Below are 12,677 nucleotides of genomic sequence, written 5' to 3'. Positions count from 1 at the left end.
CTGTGTATGCATTTCTTAGGCCTAGCTAGCTCTATTGTTCATTTAATATATGATAGTGTAAACATATCAGGCTTTAATATTCATTTGAAAGTGAAAAAAGCTGTTTCACTTAACAGCAATTTTCACTTTATAGTAGCCTGGAACCTAACCTGCTGTATAAGCAGGGCCTTGTGATGAATGGTTTGAAAAACCGACATGTTGAAGATTGAGACACTTATGCAGCATATGGGAATCTTTATTCAGGAAACGTTTCGCCACGCAGTGGCTTCATCAGTCCAATACAAAGAGGAAGGCGTAAGGAGAGGAGGAGAATGAGGTAATCAGTCCCTCAACCTGGAGTCGATGTGTTCAGTCCATCAATCTACAATATACAAGATTGATGGACTGAACACATCGACTCCAGGTTGAGGGACTGATTACCTCATTCTCCTCCTCTCCTTACGCCTTCCTCTTTGTATTGGACTGATGAAGCCACTGCGTGGCGAAACGTTTCCTGAATAAAGATTCCCATATGCTGCATAAGTGTCTCAATCTTCAAGCAGGGCCTTCCTTTACAGCAGTAGCCTGGAACCTAACCTGCTGTATAAGCAGGGCCTTCCTTTACAGCAGTAGCCTGGAACCTAACCTGCTGTATAAGCAGGGCCTTCCTTTACAGCAGTAGCCTGGAACCTAACCTGCTGTATAAGCAGGGCCTTCCTTTACAGCAGTAGCCTGGAACCTAACCTGCTGTATCAGCAGGGCCTTCCTTTACAGCAGTAGCCTGGAACCTAACCTGCTGTATCAGCAGGGCCTGTCTGGATTAACATGAAAAAATGCTTTCATAGCTTAGATGATAGTTATAATGATCATTTTAACTACTACACACAACAGAGTCCTTTAATGTTGTTCTTAGAGCCTCTGGATCTATTAACCAGCTAGTGCACAGACCATTACAGTTACATCAGCATTGCAAAATGAGATTATAAGTAGCCCAGATGACACTTAGCTTCCACCACTAGTTTACCATTTTATGCATAATCACTAGGATTATATATATTACAATGTTTAAATTCTGCATAAATATTATTCAAATTTAAACAAAGAACACATGATTCTGTGACTAACTTGTAGTTCCTTCACACAGTAGATCTAACTCACACAATGTAAAATCTCGTAGAGTAATTACTATGTTTTGCTGTGAAATGTGTGAAATTCACTTGGAGTCCCTTAATTATAATTATTGTCTTTACATTATTATTTTATTACTGTTGTACTCATAAAAGTGCTAAACCCATATGGGTTATTCTGCACCACTGGCCCGGTGGCCTGGTGGCTAAAGCTCCCGCTTCACACACGGAGGTCCCGGGTTCGATTCCCGGCGGGTGGAAACATTTCGACACGTTTCCTTACACCTGTTGTCCTGTTCACCTAGCAGCAAATAGGTACCTGGGTGTTAGTCGACTGGTGTGGGTCGCATCCTGGGGGAGAAGATTAAGGACCCCAATGGAAATAAGTTAGACAGTCCTCGATGACGCACTGACTTTCTTGGGTTATCCTGGGTGGCTAACCCTCCGGGGTTAAAAATCCGAACGAAATCTTATCTTATCTTATCTCTTGGAAATACAACACAGTAAGAAAAGTTTCATTTTCATTTTCACAAATAGTGCATTGCATGTTTTTAAAGTAAGGAATAAGATTATACAGTAGCTAAATATTGAACACTTCCCATAAGGAACTGGATTACATATTATGATACATTTTCATGAAGTTATCTAGTTCATTCTGTAGTAATTTAACTTCAACTTACAAAAGTTTTTAGAATTTTTTGAAAGGCTGAGACTCTCAGCTGCAGAAATTTATTGTTAAATCATTGTTATTGTCTGTTTCACATGTATCATTCTAGTACAAATATAACTTCAGTTGAGAGTATGATGACAGCAAAAGTTGCAACATTCAACTGCTGATAATATGCACAGTGTTCACATAGGTTTTTGCAATTTACATCATCTTAAGTCACAGCATATTATTTAAAGGTAAGTACATGTACTGCATTTATAAGTAGTAAACCCTCAATATAAAGGACGTCTACATAACAGTCTTTGGAAATACAGAACAAAATCCACCGGGTCAATAAATTCGGAAATTTGGAAACGGTTAATACCTGGAGTTTACCTGGAGAGAGTTCCGGGGGTCAACGCCCCCGTGGCCCGGTCTGTGACCAGGCCTCCTGGTGGATCAGATCCTGATCAACCAGGCTGTTGCTGCTAGCTGCACGCAAACCAACGTACGAGCCACAGCCCGGCTGATCAGGAACTGACTTTAGATGCTTGTCCAGTGCCAGCTTGAAGACTGCCAGGGGTCTGTTGGTAATCCCCCTTATGTATGCTGGGAGGAAGTTGAACAGTCTCGGGCCCCTGACACTTATTGTATGGTCTCTTAACGTGCTAGTGACACCCCTGCTTTTCATTGGGGGGATGTTGCATCGTCTGCCAAGTCTTTTGCTTTCGTAGTGAGTGATTTTCGTGTGCAAGTTCGGTACTAGTCCCTCTAGGATTTTCCAGGTGTATATAATCATGTATCTCTCCCGCCTGCATTCCAGGGAATACAGGTTTAGGAACCTCAAGCGCTCCCAGTAATTGAGGTGTTTTATCTCCGTTATGTGCGCCGTGAAGGTTGGTCTGTTGGTTATAGAAATGTTGTTATTGTTACTATTATGGCACAACAATCTTTTCTCTCCTCCTCAATTGCCATTACAAACCACCCCCTGCACCCCATTAGTTCATTATGTCCAGAGTTTACTGTATATAAACCCTGTCTGATGAGGGAGCCTTAGTTGCTTGTGTCCATACTGCATCAAACCTTCTCATAAATTTTGGGATTGGATGAACCATATATTTTCTGCAATGTCTCAACACTTGTATGTTACACATCATGTGTATATTATTTATTCAATATATACACACAATAAATAGTTCTCAGGTTATAAAATATATACAGTAGTATAAATTAAGACAAGCATGCCATTCTGATGGCCTCATCGTTGCTTCCTGAGTCTTGCCTGCTCTAGGCGGTACAGCCAGACCTCAAAATGCTGTAACCCATCCGTAGCAAAGGAGATCACAGTGAAGAGAACTGTGTGAACAAGACACCAGTACTGCATCACCCACCAAGTACATATGAGGTACATCATACCTGTGGAAGATTTAGCCTATGTTAGATGAAAAAAGGAATTAAGATTATGTATGTGTTAGCTGTATGGATTTGTGAATTCTAGCCAGTAAATGATTGCAGTAGCATTTTTCAGTATGTGTACTGTGGAGTGAGAAACAGTATAGCATAATTAGTTGGCATAACTATTACTAAAACCCCTTCTTCTGCATAAATTACTAAATGTAAAAAGAAGTAAAGCTTGATAAGGTTTTCCTCTTTTTTTGAGTCGCCGTGCCTTGGTGGTGGGAAACAACTGGTATGTTGAAAAAAAGCTATTACCCACAAGACTACTTATGAAGACAGAGAGGAAGTACATATACAAGTCTACAATAAAATAACTTGTAATGCAAAATAAAATAAAAGCTTAATTATGTAAATGGAAATGTAAGGTAAAAATTACAGTGAAATAATAAATGAAGTAATAATAACAAAAGAATCAATCAATAAAACAGCATATGATGGACTGCATGCAGCTAGCACCAGCATCCTGGTTAGCCAGGATATGAACGAAGAGGCCTGGTCTAAGATCTGGCTATGGGATCAGTAACCATTGTAATCATCTTCAGTTAGTTAACTGTTTAATCAAAAAGATTTTCTAGTCTTGCGTAATTGGTTAATATGTGCGGTACAGTAAATAGTTCCTAAATTTTTCATAAGAGCAAAAAATAATAATTGTACTTATGTGTATCTGTACCAAAATAAAATGACTTGCCACTCAGAAAATGGGGAAACAGTGAGGCATACCTATCGTGAGGGGTGTCCAGAAGAGAAAGGAAAGGTAGGAGACATTGAGTGTAGGGTGGGGAGTGGCATTTGTACAGCCAGGGAAATGTCCTTGCTTAAGGGTGATCTCCAGCAGCTCGTCTTTCTCCATCCATACCTTCCCCAGCCACTCTCGCAATTCTTCCTCCTTCTGCGGAAGACTGCTGATGTGGTGTCTGCCATACAGAGTTATGGATATTAATGTGCAGATTATTTGTGCATTAATGCTTGTAATTTTCTATTTTTTTGGGAACTGCTTTAAGATTTTGCAAGGATTACTGACAAGAAATTATCTATAGAATTTACAAGTCAATGAATCAAGCAAAGAATTACTGGAACTTCTATGTACCTGGGATTGCCAAGACTCACTGAATTGTATTAAAGAATTCTGAAAATTTAACAGTAACACTTGAAATACAGTACAGTACTATAGTTTATCAAAACTGCATCAGACTGAAAAGTGGACAGATATTAACCTCCTCAACCTTATCTCCAACTTTTACATTAAGCAACATGGGCCAGTAGGCCTGCTGCAGTGCTCCTCATGCATTATTCTTAGGTGGGCAATATCCTGCTGGCCAAGAGTTTGGATATGCTGAAACTCCCAGACCTCTGCAGGATTGTGTTACAAATCAAGTCTCGATTTAATGAATGCAAATAGTAATATTGCGAATGAAAATGAGGTTAGGTTGTAATAGCTACTCTAATACCACTTTGAGAACACAAGTAACGGCCTTGGCAAGTCAGTACTCAGCCATTCCTCACCTCTTGATGTGGAAGTGTACCTCCTCTGGCATGCGACCTTTAGCAAGGTCAAGCTCTGTGAGGGGTAAGGTCTTTGGGTATGCCACTGTTACGTCGTATACTGCATCTAGTTGCTCACCTGTAGACAAAAAGTTTGTCAGCGACACCAGCCATTAGCTCTCCTGTGGTGCTCCTCTTTTTTCTTGTTCCTAAGCTACCTCCACTATTACTTATACTGCTACTATCTCTTCACTAAAACTCCACCATCTGACCCCTTTTTTTCACTACCACTACTACCTTCTTATTACCACACTTCTTCCACTACTGCATTACTTTTGCTACTGCTGCTACTACTGCTACCACCACTTGTATCACTACCACTAGTACTACTACCACAATAATGCTATTCCCTCCTCTCGTTATACTACTCCCATCCCTGCCCCTTTCATATATATTCTGGCTCCCTTTCACATCCCTGTGTGATAGGTGAATGGCCTACATCGGACCAAACAATGTCATAGGTTTCAGTCTCCTATGTGAGGATTATTTGTGTATTGTTTCAGCCACAACATTGTGCCATTTTAGTCTTTGCATGTGTGTGTACTCATCTGATTGTGGTTACAGGGGTTAAATCACAGCTCCTGGCCCTGCCTCTTCACTGGTCACCACTAGGTCCACTCTCTCCCTGCTCCATGAGCTTTATCATACCTCTTCTTAAAGCTGTGTATGGATCCTGCCTCCACTACATCACTCTCCAGACTATTTCACTTTCTGACAACTCTATGACTGAAGAAATACTTCCTAACATCCCTGTGACTTCTATGACTGAAGAAATACTTTCTAACATCTCTGTGATTCATCTGAGTCTTCAGCTTTCAGTTGTGACCTCTTGTTGCTGTGTCCCGTCTCTGGAACATCCTGTCTCTGTCCACCTTGTCAGTTCCTCTCAGTATTTTATATGTCGTTATCATGTCCCCCCTCTCTCTCTTTCCCCCCTGTCGTCAAGTATATTTCTTGTGTGTGTGTTACCATTTTGTCCTAGCACATGTCGATTAGACACTAGGCCTGTTGTATATGTATGCGTGTGTGTGTATGTGCGTGCCATCCCACGCATTTGTGGTTGCAGGTGTAGTCTCAGCTCCTGGTCCTGCCTCTCTGGGCGTTACTAGGGTCACTCTCCTGGCTTCGTATGGATCCTCTACCATTTCGCTGTTGAAGTCATTCTAATTGCTGACCACTCTGAAGGCTCAAGGAAGTTACTCATTTGCATTTTTAACTTCAAGCTGTTATGCCCTTGTGTACCTGCACCTGACACCCGCCTCTCCAGCAGACTTGCTTTGTCCACCTTGTCAATTCCTCTCGGTATTTTACACGTCATAATCATGCCACCCATGATCCTTCTGCCCTCCAGTGACAGCAGGGTTAGCTTCTCTCGTCTTTCTTTGTACTCACCTAGTTGTGGTTGCAGGGGTCGAGTTACAGCTCCTGGTCCCGCCTCTTCACTGGCTACTCCTCGGTCACTCTTCCCGCTCCATGAGCTTTATCATACCTCTTCTTAAAGCTATGTATGAATCCTGCCTCCACTACATCACTTCCCAAACTATTCCACTTCCTGACAACTCTGTGACTGAAGAAATACTTCCTAACATCCCTGTGGCTCATCTTTGTGTGTGTGTGTACTCACCTATTTGTGGTTGCAGGGGTCGATTCATAGCTCCTGGCCCCGCCTCTTCACTGACCGCTACTGGGTCCTCCCTCTCCCTGCTCCATGAGCTTTATCATACCTCGTCTTAAAATTATATATGGTTCCTGCCTCCACTACATCGCTTGTGTGTGTGTGTGTGTGTGTGTGTGTGTGTGTGTGTGTGTGTGTGTGTGTGTGTGTGTGTGTGTGTGTGTGTGTGTGTGTGGGAGAGAGAGAGAGATAGATTAAAAGTGGAATGAGCTTCTGTTGATCCTGAAAGGTGTCCCACATGTAGACAGGAAAGCAGCAGTGGATATGAGACTATATTTCGACTCCCAGCTGGAGTCCTCTTTAGGAGAATGTACAATAGAGAAGGAGGGTAACATCTATAGGACGAAAAGTTGAATGCAATACTACACTAGGCATACTGGTCCATGCCAACATTAAGTTACTGAAAATAATAAGTTGGACAAACATATACCGTTAGTGAGAATGGTTGGATGCCTCTGTCTGAAGGTCTGCTGCAGGGCTCCTGCATTCTTATGTTCTAATGCTGAGTAAAATATGCAGGACCTCTACATTTGTATTGCCAAGTTAGTCTATTGATCTAGCAAGCTTGGAGCCGGATTATTTTTCTTTAAACCAAATTTATCCATTTGACAGACTGATTTTTTCTGAGTAAAGGGATGTACTCTCCTTTAAGTTTTGTCAGTGTAAGATGTATCTTTTTTGCTATAGACAATGAGGACCTTGCAGAGAATACAATAAACAAGAGGAGATAGTAGTTAGAAAACGTAAATAGCAAAGGTGAATATTAAAAGGAAAAGGAGGTCAGTATAGACTCAACTCCACTGGAAGACTGAAAATGAGTAGCACATGGAATTATCATAATCATAACTAAGAACTAAACCCATAAGGGTCATACAACACTGATAGTAGAACATGGAAAAGCTTAGTGACGAGCCTCACTATTACGGAGTTTGTTGACTAGGAAGGTGAAGCCGGTGGTGCGAGGATGTAAGACGTGGGTGAGACACGGAAGACCTGTCTTCTGTGCGTACTCGTTGCTCTTCTTCTGCGTCGCCGGCGTCAGGTTGGTGCCCTCAGGGAAGAGCAGCACCTGCAACACATAATACAACCTCAAGTAAGAGCAGCACCTGCAACACATAATACAACCTCAAGTAAGAGCAGCACCTGCAACACATAATACAACCTCAAGTAAGAGCAGCACCTGCAACACATAATACAACCTCAAGTAAGAGCAGCACCTGCAACACATAATACAACCTCAAGTAAGAGCAGCACCTGCAACACTTAATACAACCTCAAGTAAGAGCAGCACCTGCAACACATAATACAACCTCAAGTAAGAGCAGCACCTGCAACACTTAATACAACCTCAAGTAAGAGCAGCACCTGCAACACATAATACAACCTCAAGTAAGAGCAGCACCTGCAACACATAATACAACCTCAAGTAAGAGCAGCACCTGCAACACTTAATACAACCTCAAGTAAGAGCAGCACCTGCAACACATAATACAACCTCAAGTAAGAGCAGCACCTGCAACACATAATACAACCTCAAGTAAGAGTAGCACCTGCAACACATAATACAACCTCAAGTAAGAGTAGTACCTGCAACACATAATACACCTTCAAGGAAGAGCAACACAAAATACCCTCAAGGAAGAGCAACACCTGCAACACATAATATACCTTCAGGAAGAGCAGTATCTGCAACACATACCCTCAAGGAAGAGCAGCACCTGCAACACATAATATACCTTCGAAGAAGAGCAGCACCTGCAACACATAATATACCCTCCAGGAAAAGCAGCACCTGCAACACATAATATACCCTCAAGGAATAGCAGCACCTGCAACACATAATATACCCTCAAGGAAGAGCAACACCTGCAACACATACCCTCGAGTAAGAGCACCTGCAACACATAATATACCCTCCAGGAAAAGCAGCACCTGCAACACATAATATACCCTCCAGGAAAAGCAGCATCTGCAACGCATAATATACCATCAAGGAAGAGCAGCACCTGCAACACATAATATACCATTAAGGAAGAGCAGCACATGCAACACATAATATACCAATAAGGAAGAGCAGCACCTGCAACACATACCCTCGAGAAACAGCAGTATCTGCAACGCCTCATAATATCATGATGTAAATGAATATTTTATCACATGAACATAAATTTCTTGTGACTGCAAATATCGATGTATTTCTCCTATTATAACCTCATCTTAGTTGTCTAGACAGAATTAGATGCAGCTACACTGCCCGTAGTGTCACTCTGTGTCATGGGCTGCCAATGATACCTTCTGCCTTGCCTCAGAGAATTTCCCCTCCTATCTGTTGCTGTCTTGCAACATTGCATATCTCCTGACGACGCACGAGAGTGCGAAAGATATAGGGCTGAAGATTTCTATCTCTATGTGGCTTGTTCTGCATTATTAAGATCGCCTCTTTGCTATTGTAATGCATTTCTAGTGGATCTTTTCTCTCTCTCTCTCTCTCTCTCTCTCTCTCTCTCTCTCTCTCTCTCTCTCTCTCTCTCTCTCTCTCTCTCTCTCTCTCTCTCTCTCTCTCTCTCTCTCCCTCTCCCTCTCCCTCTCCCTCTTCCTCTCCCTCTCCCTCTCCCTCCTCTTTCTCTTTCTCTCTCCACAGGTGTACCTGGAAGGTGTGGTCGATGTCTCTGAAATAATCTAGAACGTTGTTCATGAGTCTCTGGTCGTCCTCCCAGCGACGACGGATGTACAGGAAACACGACATTTGCATGATCCAGCCTGGGGACACAACAACACAATGAGGCCGCTAACACCGTCTAGTATTAATGTTTTTATATCAGAAAAGAGTTGTATTTAGGTAAAAGTAGATTAAACTTTGCAAGCTCTACGTCTCATAACAAAAGTTTAGGTATTATAGTGATGAAAGGCTTTGATTCTAGAGAGGTGCTCATATGTCAAACATGATTGTCATTCCCCATTAATGTAACAATCAGTCTTCACAACTAATAATTACTGTCTTATGGAGTTAAAGGTTAAGAATAATCTATAAAGAGATAAACTTCATCAGTCATAGATATGTATTAAATATGTATAAACAACACAAAGTGCAAATTCATGCGACACTACTACGGGGTGCCTTAATGCTGGCGAGGGCCTCTTGATCCAAGAAGTTAGAGCTATTCCTCCCCTTCCTCGGATCAAATCTCATTACTTCCCACAACCTAGGAACTGTATGACCTTCCAACGTGTTTAGAGCTTTCCCAAGAATATAATAATCACATGTCGCTGACCGAGTCCTGGGAACTTCCTGATGCCAGACTTGAGGACAATCTTGCAGTTGTGTGTTGGAGGGTAGGTGGCGTGGGCCAGCGCTCCCCAGAAGAAGTTCCAGTCGAGACGGTTCCTGTGATTGAGGATGATAATGGAGGTCTCCTCAGGACGGATCAAGTCCCCGGATAAGAAGAACCTCACCCCAAACACCACCTCCATCAGCGCCTGCACGGGAAGGAACACTCTCAAATATTGTTAAGTAGATATCCTTAAATCATACAGTCTCCTATATTGTATATATATATATATATCATCTTGTAATAATGTTGGTAGAATTGCCGACAATATGTTAAGTAAAAGGACACAAGTACAACTAATACGATATTTTATTGTGTCAGGGGCCCAAGACTGTTCAACTGCCTCCCAGCATACATAAGGGGAATTACAAATAGACCCCTGGCTGTCTTCAAGAAGACGCTGGACAGGCACGTAGCTAAGGTCAGTACCCGATCAGTCGGGCTATGGTTCCTACGTCGGTTTATGTGCGGCCAGCAGCAACAGCTGGTTGATCAGACCCTGATCCACCACGAGGCCTGGTCTGTGACCGAGCCGCGGGGGCGTTGACCCCCGAAACCCTCTCTAGGTACACTCCAGGTCTCCAGGCTTGACAAAGCTCCTGGAGAGCGAAACGTTATCACAATAAAATTAGTTGACTTGTGTCCTTGTACTTAACATATATTATCTTTTTTATTGGCTATCTGCTATAACTCCTACGGGTCATCTAAAGGAAGTGGAGAATACTTACTTAATAAAACTTCATACATCAGCAGTCTGTTCCTACCTATTCTCCAGGACTTTAACATTGTTGGCATGAAAGCTAACTGTTTCCTTGTTATATTTCATCATACAGGATGAGTTACATGCATGGGGTAATAAAATCTGTCAGCCTGAACTGAGAGACGTCAGTAGGACCATGGGGATATCGTCAAGTATTCCACTGCAGCAGCTTTAAAGGTTTTGTTACAGCAGAGCTGGAGTTACTATTACATGTCCCCTCAAGGGAAGTGCCTTGATGCAGGTGAAAGGGGGCTCTTGATTTAAAGAAGTGAACTTTTCCTCCAGTTCTTTGAATCGAACCTGAATGCCTCCCTTTCCCCCTCCCCCTTTCGAGCTGTATGTGCATTACAACTGCTGCTTAGGCGGATGCATGACTCCTGCGGGTTTAGCGCTTCCCATGCATAATATAATTGGAATTTTGTTGTTCTCGGATTAGATTTAGATTTTGCCACCGAAGTGGCTAGTTTATTGTGCACCCCATATCCATCCTGTGGACGGTAGCGCGAGTTGTTCTCGGGCGCCTGTTCTTTCAAGAAATTCACCATCGCTCGCACACCAAGCCACAATTGCAACAGTAACACTGTAAAAAAAAAAAAATACCACAAACTGAGTCAGGAGTGAGAATATGATCATCAGGATCATGATGTCTACCATTATCAAAAATGAGAATTAGAAAGGAAATTGGGGCGAGCACTATGCCTCATGAGTCAAACTGGCCTCGAGTGACGCTTGGCTACCTTCTGACGCCGTACGTCCAGCAAGGTTTGCAGAACGGTACGGTATGGAATTCGGTATGGTACGATTTATTTCTTTTCAAGTACCATAAGGAGTTACAGAACGGTATTTCTGACAGGTACAAAAAACGTAAAAAAAATACCATACCGTACTGCTAACCTTAAGGCTGAGAGAACGGTACGTTACAGTACCTACAGTTTTTTTTAAGTACGGTACAGAATTATTGTACGTTATTTCTGACAGGTACGAAAAGCGGAAAACTTACTGTACCTTACCTTACTTCCAGCCTTGACGTGCAGGGACTCTTAAACACTTCAGATGTTTACACCAACTGTGTCGAATTAAAAATGACGAGGGGAAAGGGGTTAAGAGGAAAGAGGGGAATTGTTGACATAAGGGAAGAGGGGGAGGGTGGTGGCGGGTCCACCAGGCTTAAGATTAAAAATAAATTCGTTCAGTTTGCGCAGGGGAAAAATGGGATTCAGAATTATCTATATTTTTTTCAAGCTCTAGGGAATTGGACAACCTTCCCCTTCCTCGGATCAAACCTGATTACTTCCATTCTCCTTGGATCCAAGTTAGCAGTTTCCCCTCTATCGCCGAACTTGGTTCTTTCCACCCATCAGTTGGGGGGGGGGAGCGGGTTCCTTGATGACAGGTCGTGATTCAAGGAACTAGAATTAGTCTTCCTTTAGTTGGATCAAACATGATTATCTCCCATTCCCTATTGGCTATATGATCTCAACTATTTTAGCACTCCCTCTTGAATATATATATATATATATATATATATATATATATATATATATATATATATATATATATATATATATGGGAGCAAGGGGCTAGTAACCCCTTCTCCTGTATATATTACTAAGTGTAAAAGGAGAAACTTTCGTTTTTCCTTTTGGGCCACCCTGCCTCTGTGGGATACGGCCGGTGTGTTGAAACAAAGAATATATATATATATTATATATATATATATAATATATATATATATATATATATATACATGTATATATATATATATATATATATATATATACATGTATATATGTGTGTGTGTGTGTGTGTACTCACCTAATTGTACTCACCTAATTGTGGTTGCAGGGGTCGAGACTCAGCTGGCCCCGCCTCTTCACTGATCGCTACTAGGTCCTCTCCCTCTCTGCTTCCTGAGCTGTCATACCTCTTCTTAAAACTATGTATGGTTCCTGCCTCCACTACTTCACTAGCTAGGCTATTCCACTTCCTGACGACTCTGACTGAAGAAATACTTCCTAATGTCCCTGTGACTCGTCTGAGTCTTCAGCTTCCAGTTGTGACCCCTTGTTTCTGTGTCCCCTCTCTGGAACATCCTATCTCTGTCCACCTTGTCTATTCCCCGCAGTATCTTGTATGTCGTTATCATGTCTCCCCTGAC

At 42.1% G+C, this 12,677-nt stretch overlaps 1 protein-coding gene across 5 annotated transcripts in view; it reads right to left on the bottom strand.

Moving 5' to 3' along the window:
* Positions 1-476: 476 nt before the first annotated feature.
* Positions 477-12,677, bottom strand: part of LOC128702387 (lysocardiolipin acyltransferase 1-like) — a 39,071-nt gene continuing 26,870 nt past the window's right edge. For 3 of the 5 annotated variants that reach the window (XM_070102119.1, XM_070102121.1, XM_070102120.1), the window contains exons 4-9: positions 9,703-9,907; positions 9,078-9,190; positions 7,349-7,499; positions 4,717-4,834; positions 3,934-4,127; positions 478-3,171 (exon numbers count right to left, since the gene is read on the bottom strand). In XM_070102119.1, the coding sequence (XP_069958220.1) occupies positions 3,014-3,171; positions 3,934-4,127; positions 4,717-4,834; positions 7,349-7,499; positions 9,078-9,190; positions 9,703-9,907 (939 nt within the window). In that variant the 3' untranslated portion in view covers positions 478-3,013. Of the gene's footprint in view, positions 3,172-3,933; positions 4,128-4,716; positions 4,835-7,348; positions 7,500-9,077; positions 9,191-9,702; positions 9,908-12,677 lie in introns of all 5 variants that reach the window. The other 2 variants (XM_070102122.1, XM_053796630.2) reach the window with 2 other exon arrangements.

This window comes from Cherax quadricarinatus, chromosome 80 (assembly GCF_038502225.1).
Source record: "Cherax quadricarinatus isolate ZL_2023a chromosome 80, ASM3850222v1, whole genome shotgun sequence".
Lineage (NCBI taxonomy): Eukaryota > Metazoa > Arthropoda > Malacostraca > Decapoda > Parastacidae > Cherax > Cherax quadricarinatus.
Note: the sequence above shows the minus strand (reverse complement) of the source record. Positions and strands in the feature narration are given on the sequence as shown.